The following is a 14,413-nucleotide window of genomic DNA, read 5'->3' as shown; positions in this document are numbered from 1 at the left end:
CATATCTAGGCAGTCACCCCTTCAAATAAGACTTACTGAGTGATGAGATGTACCGTTACCTCCGATATGCCAGTACAGCTTTTGACCATCTGAGAAAAGACTATTCAAGGATCAAGACCTTAAATCCAGCACAAAATGCCTGGTCTATTGTCTAGCAGTGTCATTCATACTCCATCTGGCAGATTTGCAAATCCAGACCCACCAATGTGATTCTTAAATTTCCTTCTCAGTTCAGGAGCAATTGGGGATGGATAATAAGTGGCAGTGATACCCACATCCTATGAATGAATAAATATACTGTGTGGATAGTGTCATTTGGAAATTAAGATGAGGTTCAGATTACTCTCTCAGGAGAATACAAGAGATCCCATGACAATATTTTGGTGTCAATTCTTGGTCCCACAATAAATAATCTTCTTAAGCAGTACCTCAGGATTGAGGATGACTTTCTTTGGTTCTGAAGTGTCTGATGAGACCAATGTTGGAACTGCAGACTCTTCGTCAGAAGTAGGTGGTTAGTTTGCGAGGTGGTGCACACCTTCTGCCATTTACGCTGGGCTTTTGTGTGTCCCCAAAGCAGGGACTTGAGATTCTTAGTCCTATCCTCAATACTCCTTCTCCACTTTGAGTGGTCATGAGCCAGGGATTCCCAGGAGCCAGAGGGGATACTGGATATTTTTAAGGAAGCTTTGGGCACATCCTTGAATCCTCTTTATTTACCCTGGTGATCTCTTCTCGTGACAGAGCTCAGAATAGGGCATCCAAATGCCAAACAGCACTAGTCTTTAACATATTGCTGATAGTGAGAACTTGCTGTGGACAAATTAACTGCTGTTTCCCAAATTACAACAGCAACCACACTTCAAAAAAAGAATTGACTGGCAGAAAAGTACCGTGGGTCACAGTGAAATTGGGAAAGCCAGTGACTTCCAGAATAGAAGAAAACTTTAGAAAAAAGTTTTCTCATCCTAGATCTTTTAACAACCAGCTTAAAGCCATGTGCTCTGATTGTATGTTAGTAAAGATGATTCTTTCATATGGGAAACTAAGTCCAATCATCATGCCTTCAACCTCACCGTAACTAAGATCTGATTTCTTTGGTTCAATATGTGATAGCACTTGTGTCTTTAAAGCATAGTTAAACTGCATTGGGATTTCATACCTTTATTATTTTCTAGGTGACTTTATAGGCTCCAGCTGTACAAAAATGAATCTCAGGATAATTTTGCACAATTTATATACATAAATATATTATATTATAAAAGCAACAGACTTCAAGTTGAAAGCTTTACAATTGCAATAGGTATTTGAAGAATACAACATTTTATGTGTGCCTGGTGCAGCGTCCATACATCTACATAAATCACCTTGGTGCAGAAGTGTTGATTAGAAGTTAAGTCTTGTCACAGTTGGAGAGGAGAGATTACAAGTAATGTTATCAGAAGGTTTTTTTTGTAAATGACTGAAGGAGACTGTGAGACGGTGTCCAGAGTCTGAGACAGATAACAGCAGACAAGTCAATGAGGTGCAATCATCCCCCAGGGCTTCAGAAGTAACTTTGCACCATGATGTACAGAAACAGTCCCAAAAAATTAACTGTATTTGTTTCCTCCTCCCACCAAGCCTTAACTTACAATCACTTCTGTTTTTCGCTGTTGGAGGAACAACACTCACCCCAATACATGACACCACATTTGTAAACAAACACACACACCTGACTGAGCACTGTCGTGTTCAGGCCAAATGCAGTTGAAAGGCTTAAAACAGTGACCCACTTCAGAACTGGTAACCTTGCTCAAAGGGGAAACTAGATGTGGATTATATACGCAAGATCACACCCCATGGGACTGCACCCATAGCATGACTGTGACACACGCTGCCTGGTTTGAAATAATTGTTTTCTCCGAGCAACCCCCTTGCTCCTGTATGCCAAAATACAAGTAAAATTCTCTATATAAATTGTTAACTTTTTTTCTTCTAAAAACCTTTCCCTCCACACAAACCTTAACAAGACAAGGTGGCTCTGATAGAAACAAATGTGCCTATGTGACAACGGACTCATGCGGGTGGTGGGGGCCGAGGAAAATCTGGAACACTTTATGTTAGGTGCAGAAGGGCCTCATCAGTGGTCCACAACTTTCAAAATTGCAATTCCAGAGAACAGATGAGAAAAATGCGTCTTTCGTGTCCATTCGCTCCCTTTAAGTATTCCTGAAATCCCACTGCTTCCCAGAAGGTCTGTTACAATCCTCAACCATCCATTCTTAAACATTTATCCCCAATATAACGCTAAAGTGTTTATCCCCCCTCAAAGGACATAATCCACAATCCCAATGTCCCCTACTCACTGTGCACCTACTGCAACCCATTCCCCTCACTTATTGTGTAGATCTAAGCTCTACCCATGAGCTCCATGTATGTTGATAACTGGTAGTTGTGTAAATATGCACAAGTTCACTTTATTAACAATTTGCTCTAACTTTATTCCGGCTCCTTTTATTAAGATCTTGCCTTTATATGAAAGCAAAACATCATGGTTGCTGGAAATCTAAAATGATGGAAGTATTTAGAAAATCAGGCAACATCTGTGGAGAGAGAAACAGAGTTTACGTTCCAGGTAGAGGACCCTTCATCAAAAGTCTCTCCACAGATGACACTGAGTATTTCCGGCATTTTGTGTGCTTTCCCTGCTCATGAGGAGCTTACTTCTTTCCTATTGCTCACTGAATCAACCCTCTCCTTCCCACTTCATGGCACTCAATGTTATTTCACAAGCTTCCCTCAGGATGTCGAAAGGGTCAGAGTCTGGGAGAATTTAGGGACGACCAACGTGCAATAGAACAAAATGGAGACAATGCAGTCCAAGTGAAGTGTTATCACACTGGAAGGTGCGAAAAAAAAACAAAAAGCCTAAAAATGCTATGATGCTAGTAAGCACTAGTTGAAAGAAATCCCAGTGATCCCTGCGAGAAGCCAGGAATTCCCTTCTTAAATTTGCTTTACAATCACATGAGTGTTCGGGTCACCTCTGGCATTTATGTCTGCTTACAAATATTTGTGATGTGTTTAAGCTGGCCCAGTCAATCCCCACGCTCAATGTATTGCTCCTCCACCAGTTGACCTAAATGAATGCTGTCCCAGAATATGTGCACCCTTTACATCCAATGGGTGGAAGGAGGGTAGGAACGACAACAAAAATGTACACTGTGGATTAAGACAGTTTAAAAAAAAATTGAAGTAGTTGTTGAACCAATGGAGCATCTGGTCGGTTTTAAAAGCACTAAGGAAAACTAATGTTCCTATTAAAATATCTTTTCTCCAGTAATACTTAGTTGGCAGGCAATAAGGAATAAATCTTGGATGGCAGCTGTTAAAATAGAAGGACAAACCAATAACATTGGTGGTTTGTGTACATATGCATGTTGTTCTAGGGTAAGGATAGACCTTGTGCAAAGGTGAAGAGTGATGGCACAGGGAAATGAACATGCTGTCCACCTTTGCCAATCAGTGCTTGTAGCAAATATTCACAGGGTTAGGCAGGGTTAAAAAGTGTGATGCAATGCAATGTCTGCTGCAGCTTAGGAATGCACCCAATCCAACCCAAGAACCCTACCACAGCAAAGTGAACCCAGTATATCAGCTCAGAATAAGACTGCTAACTTGTCCCAAGGGGATTTCTGTACACTCACTGGAAACAAATCCCACGGATTTCTTACTCTTCACTTGTCTTAACAGAGGAGATGATTTTTGAATTGCACAAACAGACAAAGCAACAAACTCTCAAAGTGTACATCTAAAATACAATCTACAATGTGCGCTTTAATGTGGAGATGGAGGTCTCTTGCACTCTACGCTACTCCTTATTTTTTACTCCCACACCAGGTTTTGTTATGTTCACAAAAAATATCCTCTCTTAGTTTATTCTGTTATTGTATATGGGGATCAAAATGCAGCCTATTCTATTTCTTAAGTGATGAAAGAATTCTATACTGACCTAAATCTGCCCTGGACATCAGGTGGTTGGGTAAGAGAATTCAAATGCACTACAAAGCTCAAAGTTGTCATCAAAGTCTAGTTTGCTCCAGAAAGATCGAGGCTTCTTCCTCAACTCCCTGTGCACGCAGCGGGGACAAGGAACGTTCCTCGACTTGCACTCAATGTGGAAAACTGCTCCGCAAATCTCACACCTATGGAGAAAGAATGAAAGTTGTCATGCGTTACCAAACACCGATTTCTTATGCCCACTTTACAAAGAAAAAAAACAATCATTTATGCAGTGTCTTTCATGACTTCAAGATGTCCCAAATGAAAAGGATAATCAAGGTTGAAATGTCTTATATTTACATAAACACCTTTCATGTCTCTACAACTTAAAGCATGCTTATTTTCTAACTTTTCCCATCTCTGATGAAAGGCTGTCGACCTGCGATGTTAACTGTTTTCTTCGATCTGTTGTGTGCTTCTATCATTTTCTAGTTTCTTTTCCCCAAATTTCCAGCATCTGCTCTTTAATTTTAGAGTTAACTTGGCCTTGGTTCAAAGTCTCATGTGAAAGACAGAATGTCCAAAAGAACAGCTCTTCCTCAACACTGCACTCAGTAATCTACATTCCCTAGAGACTTTAATAATTACCAGTTATGAGCCAAGATTGAACCCAATAGAGTTGCATCGCATTTCACCACTGCACTGGTGAAAGAACTACCCAGTTAGGCCACTCTTTTACCCCAAATCCATACAAATCCACCATTGCAAGTACATCTCCAGATCACTTTTGAAAAATTACTGTTGAATTAGCTTCCAAATGCCATTTAAGCATCATATTTATGATTATAATATATAGGAGGTTGAATGTCCACATGAGTACACTATTCTCCTAAAAGTGTTCAGGGTCAATAACATAGTCTTGTTTTTCTTTAAACAACATATGTAGCAGTGTTAGTGATTCCAGTAAACCTCTGTTAACTGTGTTCGATAACAAATACAATAGTATTAGCTAATTTGGTGATACAGTTTTCCAATTGTAATCTACTTCCAGAATCTTAAAATGCTGAGCAACTTCTGTGTCCATAATGCAACTGTTTACAGGTCCTCTCCAGCCACTGCATATACCACTTGCACATACAAACGAGTGTTTGGGAGACCAGCAGGATGGATTTGTATTATTATTTATTATTATGAGAGCTTACATAGTCATGCAAAAACATTACAAAGAATAGAGAATTAGTTAAAGGCATTAAAACACAGAGTAGGAATAAAGTTTCTCCAGGCTGACAGACTGTGGGGTACAAAGGGAACAGATCTGAGCCCTCAGTAAAAAAAAATATTTTATCCAGGTTTGCTAATCATTGAAAGCTAGTTTGGAATATGAGCAAAAAATACATTAAAAGGAATATTGCTAGGTTAAGTGAGTGGGTGGGAAGCTGCCAGAGGGAACATTATGTGGGAAATGACATTATTCACTTCAGGGAGAAAAAAAACTACCTTGCACAGTGAGAAACCAGTAAATGTTGGTTTACAGAGGGATCTAGGTGTGCTGGTTCATGAAACACAATGTTGATGCAGATACAGGAGGTATCGGGAAAGATAATGGTATATTGTCCTTAATTACAAGGGAGTTATAGTGTAAAGGTGAGGAAGTTCTGCTGCAAAGCATTTGGCTTTGGTACAACCAGATTTGAAGTACTGTGTGCCGTTTTGATCTATGTGCCCAAATAGAGATCGACCAAGAGAATGCAGTGTAAATTAACTTGAATGATTTCCGGGATCTTGAAGGAGAGATAGAAGATGTGATATTCCTCTTGGAGCTTATATTGGGCTCTGTTGGAATTGTACAAGACAGTAAAGTCAGGGTGATAGTGGGATGTATATTTAAAGTGACAGGCAACTGGAATCCCAGAGACACAAGAGACTGCAGATGCTGTAATCTGGAGCAACAAACAAACTGCTGGAGGAACTCAGCGGGTGAGGCAGCATCTGCGGAGGCAGAGAAATGGTTGATGATTCAGGTCAAGACCCTGCATCAGGACTGAGAGTGTAGAGGGAAGATAGCAGTATAAAGAGGTAAGGGGGAGGGCTGAGACAGAGGCTGGTAGGTGATTGGTAGAACCAGGTGAGGAGGGAGATGATGGGTAGATGGAATTGGGCAGAGGAGGGGTAGGGTGGAGTTGGGAGACAGTGGCTGGTGAATGATAGGTAGAGACAGAGAAGGATAGAGAAAGAGGCAGATGGAGCCAAGTGAGGGGAGGGAGGGTGGAGATAGAGAGAGGCTAGAATATTATGTGGAGACACAAGAGGGTGAGATACTGGAATCTGATGTGGGGAAGGTAATGAGTGGAACCAGATAAGGGAGTGATGAGGGACAGATGGAACCAGTTTGGGGGGTGGGGGAAGGTTAAGTGTGTGAGTGATGGACAGATGGAAACAAGTGGGTGAAGAGGATGAGAGAACCCACGTGGACCAGAAGGAGGGAGATAGGAACACAGGAGGTTGCTGTGGGTTACCTGAAATTGGTAAGTTCAATGTTCATACAATGTCTGCAGCCTGTTGCATCTCCTCTTGTCACGTGCCAGCCTCTGTCTCCATCTCCCCCAACCTTTTTATCCTCCCTCCATATCTGTCTCTACCTATCACCCACCAGCTGCCATCTCCCAACACCACCCCTCCTACTCCTGGTTCCATCCATCTGTCCATCACCCCACTCCTGATCTGGTTCCACCTGTTGCCTGCCAGCCCCTGCCTCACTCCTCCCTTATATAGGCCATTTCCCCTCAGTCCGGATGCAGGGTCTTGACCTGAAATAGTGACCTTTCTTCTACATCCACAGATGCTGCCTGACCCACTGAGTTCCTTCAGCAGTTTGTTTTTTTAAACTGGAATCCCAGGACCATCCTTGTCAACTGAACTGGAATGTTCTACAAATCCATCACCCAATGCACATTTGGTTTGTCCAATGTAAAGGGGATCGTACTGTGAAGATTGAATGCAGTATTATTTTTGGGAACTTGCTGTGTGCAAATTGGATGCGACATTTCCTTCATTATCATGGGTTGTCCCAAGTTCGTGAAAATCGCTACTTAAGTCACTTATTTCTTTGTAACTCTACACACAATAAGACCACTATCACCACACAGTGGCCTCCAATGTAGCCTCCAGGTGAAAATGTCACTTCCTTAGTTACAGCGAGTTCCCATCACTACAGCCTGTGCTGAAGCTCAGTGTGGCTCACCTAAACAGCTGGGCTTTAGTTCAAGGAAAAGGGGGCATTTCTGATGGACGATTTATCCAATCATCCAGCCAGCCATTCTCAGCTGTCTCAGCCTTGTTTGTAGTTTTTATGACTTCCAGAAGAGTTATTGCTGGTCTCTGCACAACCTAAATAGTACATTTTCTTTGAAGGGAAATGGTGCAAAAATACTGGAGAAACAAAAATAAAAGCACATCCCAGATTGTTTAAACATTTAAACTGTTTAAAATGACATAGGCCAGTTGATGAGGCATGTGGAGATTGCCCTGTGCCAATAGAAACAATTCTCAACAGGTCCGAGTAAGCTTTTCAAGGTAATCAAAACCAATTGCTTTTGCACACTTCTCTCACGTTATTTTAGAGTTCATATCTCACTAGACACAATGCTGTTTTTCTGCTCCTGCTCTCTAATTGCATCCTCAAGCCCTCTTTATCGCTCTCCTTGTTAACTTTAGAAATCTTATCAAAACTCTTAAAATAAATTCTTGGAAACAAAATGGAAAATGTTGGAAATACTCAATAGGTCAGGCAGCACCTACGGAAAGAGGAACAGTTAACAAGTTTCAGGCTGATGATCTTTCATCAGAACTTGGAGCAGATTTACGATTTCCAGTGTCCACTGCATTTTGCTTTAAACAAATTCTTTGTCTACAAACTGCTCTGGAATGCTTTCCTGTGTTAACAGCTGGGACGTGTTGGGTGTGGCTCAGTTTAGCTCACACGCCCAAGAAAGAAGGTGACAGGCTTGATCCCGACTACAGAATGCTAAATCCAGGCTGACAATTCATTGCAGTACAGAGAGAGCCTGCAGTTTTAGAGATGCTACCTATTAGAGGAAATGTTAAACAAAGCAGTTTTCTTTCCTTTCAGCCTGACATTAAAGGTTCTGAAAAGCAGAAGAGTTCTAGCTGGCCAATGTCTATCTCTCAATAAACCCTACTTACATAGCTCACCTTGGACTACTATCACATACTGGGGCTTGCTGTGTGCAAACTGGCCACCATGTTTGCTACACTACAGAAGTGACTATACCTCAAAATTATTTCATAAAGTGCTTGAAGGTGCTATGGAGAAAGACACAATGCAATAATTGATTTCTAAAGTCAAGTTATTGTAGTTGAAGTTTTTCTTCATGTCACGCCATTCAAAGCTACTTTTGCGATATTTTTTTAAGGTTTCTCTGGATCCCTTCACAGATAGGTTGAACCTGCCTGTACTTGTTATTTTCTTGACAGCTACTGCTGGGGAAATTGAGGGAGATGCCACTCTGCAAACAAAGTAGCCAAAGCCTCCCCAGTGCTTCAGCTGGTGAAGTGTTGTAGTGCATAAGGAAAGAATAACGCTCCATGTGATCTGCACTGAACCAACTAAATTCTCAAATTTAATTGGCAAATGGCAGTGGGAGATGAGGATTTTTGTTTAGCAGTGAGTTTTGTTACCCAGAATGTGGACTCTGAAAGGGCGATGAAGGTCATTATTGATCCTGCATCCAAAATGGGATTACATTTGGAGGAACTTGCAGGGCTATGGAGAAGGAATTGCAGAATGGGACTAACTATAGAGCTCTTTCAAAGGGCTAACACAGGAAGGATCAATGGGCCGAATGGCCTCCTTTTGTGCTTTTCTGCAAAATAATTCTTGCAATCAATTTATTCCTGAGGTTTCTCGTCTCATTGTTGTGCAGCAGGCTCACAGACCACAATGAGAAGGTAAAGCATACACAGGTAATTTTTGCTGATATAACTGCAGGACCTCCCAGGTGTCTCACAGACAATGGAAGTGCCATAACTGGCTACGTGGTCAAGTGCAACAGCCAGCTTTTGTACAAGGTACCACAGCAGTCAGTTAATCAACCCGTCCAAATAATGATTAAGTGCAGTTAAGGGGATGAGAGGTAGGATGAGGGTTAGTGATTATGAGGCAAGAATATTGGCCCGATTGCTGGGCAGAACATCTTGCTTTTCTTTGAAATAGGAGTGTGAAATTCTTCATGCCCACCTGACAAGGAAGATGGAAACTCAATTTAACATTCCACCTGAAAGACAGCATTTTCTAGAATGCAGCAGGAAGCAGTCCCTCACCTTCTTCCTGAATACAGGTGAACAGAACCTCAGCTATAGACAATCAACTAGATGCATCTGGGCACCTGAGCTCAGTGCAGCTGCGTTTAGATGCAAAAGACTATCTGCATTCAGTGATCATTAGTGTTTACTTTCTTCTCTATTATTCCACTATTTTACATTAAAGATGCATTATCAATAAGTTATTTGCTTTTGAAATTACCTAAAACAACACTGGCTGATGATAAAAGCATGCAATCTTCTGTGACCATAAATACATAGAACATTATCCAGTGGACTCACCTGGAAATGTTAGGAACAGTTTGAACTGTTTCTATACTGAAAACATATTTTGTCTAATGCAGCCTTAATCCTTTACAGCTATAGCAGTTTGAAATAAAGAACAGCTTATAAATTGAACAACACAAAGAAAGATCAGTAAAAGAAAAGGCTTCAAAGCTAGCTTGTCTAGACACAAACTCATGTAGAATAAGTGAGGCACAGATGAAGGTTATTCAATAGTTTGAGGCCATTTTCAAATATAATGCTTAGATCATATTTCAACAGAACAAGGAGTTATCAAGTATACTTCTCTCTTTTATATATAAAAAATGGACATTTGCCTGACCATTGGGTTACACAACTTTAACACTTTAATACTGAGATGTACAATTTTCTATGAGGGAGAGAACTGGAATGCAGAGAATAGAGAAGTGTGCACTACGTATTAGAAAGCAAATTTGCATTTATCTATAATTAGATCTATTCCTAAAATCTTGATGACATCATATAGACTTCCTATTAAGCTTCATAAGCCAACTATGTCATAATATACATTTCCTCATGATGCCAAGCTTAAGGTTTTAAATGGGAGATAAGGCCTAGCTATGAAGTCAATCCTTCTCACAACATTCCTTACATTTTTCCTTCTTTAATTACTGTTAATTAGCCCCGAGGCTGGAGATCCACATGACAGCAGATCTGTTTTGGCAGAGGAAAGCTCCAGGTTGATAAGCAAAAGAATTCATGGTTAGGGTTTATTTGAGCTCTAAGGAGTCTCAAACTTATAAGTTTTGTTTTGCAGTGGTACGATGAACTTGACCGAGATCAACTAAATTGCTTTTTTCCCCAGGAAGAGAAGTAATGGACACGCTTATTAATGCATTTGAATCACACATTCTCATCCAACCAGTCCCGGTTCTTTTTGGTAGAGAAGCCAAGTGCCAATTATAGTGGATACTCTATGATTTCAGTAGGCTGGGAATCAACAGGTCATCTCTGAGGCTCTGTCTGAGAAGAACTACTTTTGTGGTGTGTTTGAGAACTCCAGTATAAACAACAAATGAACAAACACATTCATGGATGCAAAATTCCGTGAATTATAAATGACAAATTTTCACTACAATGCAGCTAATACTTTGAGGTACATTTCTTTGATTTACGAATCTAATTTTCACTGCAACAAATAGCACAGCACTCTGTGCCCATAGGAATGCGTTGCCTTATGATACCCATGATACATTTCACACAGCTTGATTTATGAAATGTTGCTTAAAAGTGTTTTCCAGGAACACATCCCTTTTGTGAATTAAGGAATGATTATATACATACATACTGTACATACAAAACCTTTCCTCTGACAAATACACAACATGGAAGGTTAGGTAACATACCCAGGAATAGCCTGTACTCTGGAAAAATAGATGAGTTCCTTCCACATAAAACCCAAAATGTTGACTCTTTACTTCCCTCCATAGATGCTGCCTGACCTGCTGAGTTCCTCCAGCACCTTGTGTGTATTGCTAGCATTTACATATCATAGTAAATATCCCAATGTGTACCACAAGAGCAGTTTCAAACCTAATTTGACACTGATCCATGTAAGGAGAGGTTAGGATGGGTAAACTAAAGCTAAGTTAAAGAGGTAGGAATTAAGGAGCAGTTGAAAGGAGAAAGGGGTAGAAAGGGAGGGAGGAAATTCCACGGTTTAAGACCTTGGGAGCTGAAGGCACAGTCAATGGTGAATTCATTACAGGAGGCTAGAATTGGAATACAAATATTTCAGAGAGTTGAAAAGCTAGGAGATTACAAAGAAAGGAGTGGGTGGAGACTGAAGGTTCTGAAAATAAAGAGAGTTTTGAAGCTGCAATCATCTCCCACCCAAGGCCAGCACACCTACCTTTTGGTGGTGGTTCCTTCGAAAGGATAGATGATTTGCCCACTGTTACAGATCTCACAGATGAAGCCTTTCTGGCTACAAAGGCTGCAACTGTACACATGAGCACTGGCAAATTTGTTGATCTTCATGAGGAATGGAGCAAGTTTGCCTTCAAAGACCTTTGAAAAAAAGAGGAGACAAAGACAGGATATCACAAGCAGGCCTTTAATATGGGATTGTATCTGCTGCTTAAGCCCCCATTCATGCTTTTGTTACCTGCAGACTCAACTGTTCTGGTCTCCTATTCTTCATCCATACACATCAGCTCCTCCACTCCCCATACCTTGACTGGCACCATGTCCCATTTTTCCAATTATCTTTGCTCTTGGTGACTCTTGTTGACTCCTGGTCCAGCAGTACAGCAAACTTAGAATTATCACGTATGTTTTCAAATGCCTTATGCCCCTGTAACCAATTGGCAGCTATGGCTTTGGCTATTTAATCTTAAAACTCTGGAATTCCCTCCAAAAATCTCCTTAAATCCTATCTCTATAATCAAGTTTTGGTCAACTTTCCATATTTGCACTTGCATAGCTCAATGTCAATTTTGCTTTGACAGTAATCCCGCAAAGTACCTTAGGATGTTTTATGAATTAAAGGCACCATAAATACAATTTTCTGATGGAGTCGCCATAATGGCCAATCTTTTAAAAAATATATTCTTTTCCCTCTGCTCTCCTGTTGGCATCTGTCCTTTGTACAGAGATTCATTGGCTTTGGCAAATTCCAACTAGCACATCCAAGCGGATGGCATTCACCCATACAGCTAGTCAATAGTGTTGGCTGACCCTGCCATCTAGTCAAATCCTGCCATCTACACCAATAATGAGGACTTGGCCCTCTTTTCCCTTCCTTGACCCTGGGGGCGAGGCCCACTCGAATTCCTGATAAAGATTGGCCAGCTTGGTAGCAATCGAGCCTCAAAGCCTTTCATTTGAATTTTGAGATAGCAAATCAACATTTCTGTGCTCTCCCCCAAATGGGGACTGTCTTTTGAAACTAAGAACTCCTGCCTTTGAGTCTGCTGGTTGTGGGTTGAAAATCTAGACTGATGTCCCAGTGCAGTACTGAAGGAGTGCTGCACGATCGTGAGTTGCCATTTTCATATGAGACATGAAACCAAGGCTGTGGCTGTCATCTTAAATGGATGTGGAGGATTCCATGCAGCAGAGTAAGAGAATTCACTCCAATGCTGATATCTTTTCTTCACCTAAGTAAAATAGATGATAAGCTCGCTATTTGTGGGAGCTTCCTGTGTGCAATTTGGCTGCTGCTTTTTCACCACTTCAGCATTGCTTCAAAAGTATTCCATTGATTGTGATGCACTTGTGGGGCATTCCCAGGTCCTGAATTGATTATGTAGATTGTAAACCCTTCTATATCTACAACTTCCTCATTGCCAGTTCAAATCTGCAATGAAAAAAAATCAGTATATACAGTACAACAAACTGTAAGATTTCAAATTATCTAGATTTAACCATACAATTTTATATGCTCCCAAGCTTGCAAATGGAATCCTGATTTTATGTATGCTTCTTGGTGAACTGTGGTAATACTGTGCCACAGTACAATAACCTTTAGCCACAATAAATTGCATTGATTAGAACGACTGTGTACCACAGTCTCCTGTACCCTCTAAACATCAACAAATGCCATAAACTTTAGTTTTCAGACTAAAACTATGTTCTATTTACAGTTCCTTCTGCAACAGAAAGTTTCTCATTATTTACTCAGTCAAAACTTTACATAATTTTGAACTCTTCTGTTGAAACTCAATTTTAATTTTTTAGCTCTAGTTTCTCCGGTCTCTCCACAAAACGAGAAACCCATCATCTCTGATGTCATCTGGATAAATCTCTTCCACACCCTCTCCAAGGCCTTGACATCCTTCCTAATGTACATTTCCAGAACTGAATGCAATACTTCAGCTGAGGTTTAACTAGTCATTTATAAAAGGTTTAGAACAACTTCCATACTCTATTAATACAGGCAAGAATCCACATGCTTTCTTTAAAATAAACATCCTTCTCAACTCACCCTGCCACCTACAAACATTTGTCTACTTGAACCTCCAGGATCTCCATGTTCCTGCTAGCCCTTTAGTAATGTACCATTTAGTTTATACTGTACCTCCTCCGACTTCCTAGTAAATGCACCATTTCACGCTTCTCAGGATTAAGTGTCATCTGTAGTGTCTGCTTATTTCACCAGTGTATGATGTTTGCCACCATCTTCACTATTCATTTAGTTTCAAGTTTTGCATCATCTGAAAATTTTGTAATGATGCCCAGTCAATTCGTCCTAAAAAGTGGAAAACCTGCTCCAAACCTTGGGAATCACCACTGCATACTTTTCTCCTGTGTGAACTATCCATCATTGCTTCCTGAATTCAAAATTGGCTCAAAGGAAACACATTGGCACATGGTCTCTAATCTTTTGAAAATCCACTGTTTGATGCCAATATTATAAGATCATGTACAATATTGAAAGAAATTGCAAGTGGCTTGATATTACAAGTATTGAGAAAGCGATAAAATTGATCCACACTGGATTAAAATACTCTTTCTATAACACATTTCCATCAGGATTCCTTACTCAACAAGGTTTTGGGGTAGTTCAAATCCTTCAAAAATGATGTACCTAATAACACAAAATATCTGCTCAGTGCACATAGCTCAGGTGCCCAAAAGAATGAACCAAAACTAAAGATACAAGATGTTATCCCTCACCCTCATGTGTTCGCTTCTTAATGAGTTATTAATTGTGTATAATTTTGTTAACACATAGGATAAAGCCTCTGCATCTTAAAAATTTATAGGCAAAAGACTTTGGGTTTGTCTTGTGGACAGTCTTCTAATTGGTTTCCCTCACAAGGTAGGACAAATAAAATCA

General features: G+C 40.4%; 1 protein-coding gene across 6 annotated transcripts in view; it reads right to left on the bottom strand.

Moving 5' to 3' along the window:
• Window positions 1-1,148: 1,148 nt before the first annotated feature.
• The window catches only part of plekhm3 (pleckstrin homology domain containing, family M, member 3), a 111,047-nt gene continuing 97,782 nt past the window's right edge, over window positions 1,149-14,413 (bottom strand). For 5 of the 6 annotated variants that reach the window (XM_052028805.1, XM_052028803.1, XM_052028799.1 and 2 more), the window contains 2 exons: window positions 11,483-11,640; window positions 1,149-4,187 (listed from right to left, as the gene is read on the bottom strand). In XM_052028805.1, coding sequence (XP_051884765.1) covers window positions 4,013-4,187; window positions 11,483-11,640 — 333 coding nt within the window. In that variant the 3' untranslated portion in view covers window positions 1,149-4,012. The remainder of the gene's footprint in view (window positions 4,188-11,482; window positions 11,641-14,413) is intronic. The other variant, XM_052028811.1, reaches the window with a different exon arrangement.

The sequence above is a fragment of the Pristis pectinata genome, chromosome 1 (genome assembly GCF_009764475.1).
Source record: "Pristis pectinata isolate sPriPec2 chromosome 1, sPriPec2.1.pri, whole genome shotgun sequence".
Lineage (NCBI taxonomy): Eukaryota > Metazoa > Chordata > Chondrichthyes > Rhinopristiformes > Pristidae > Pristis > Pristis pectinata.
Note: the sequence above shows the minus strand (reverse complement) of the source record. Positions and strands in the feature narration are given on the sequence as shown.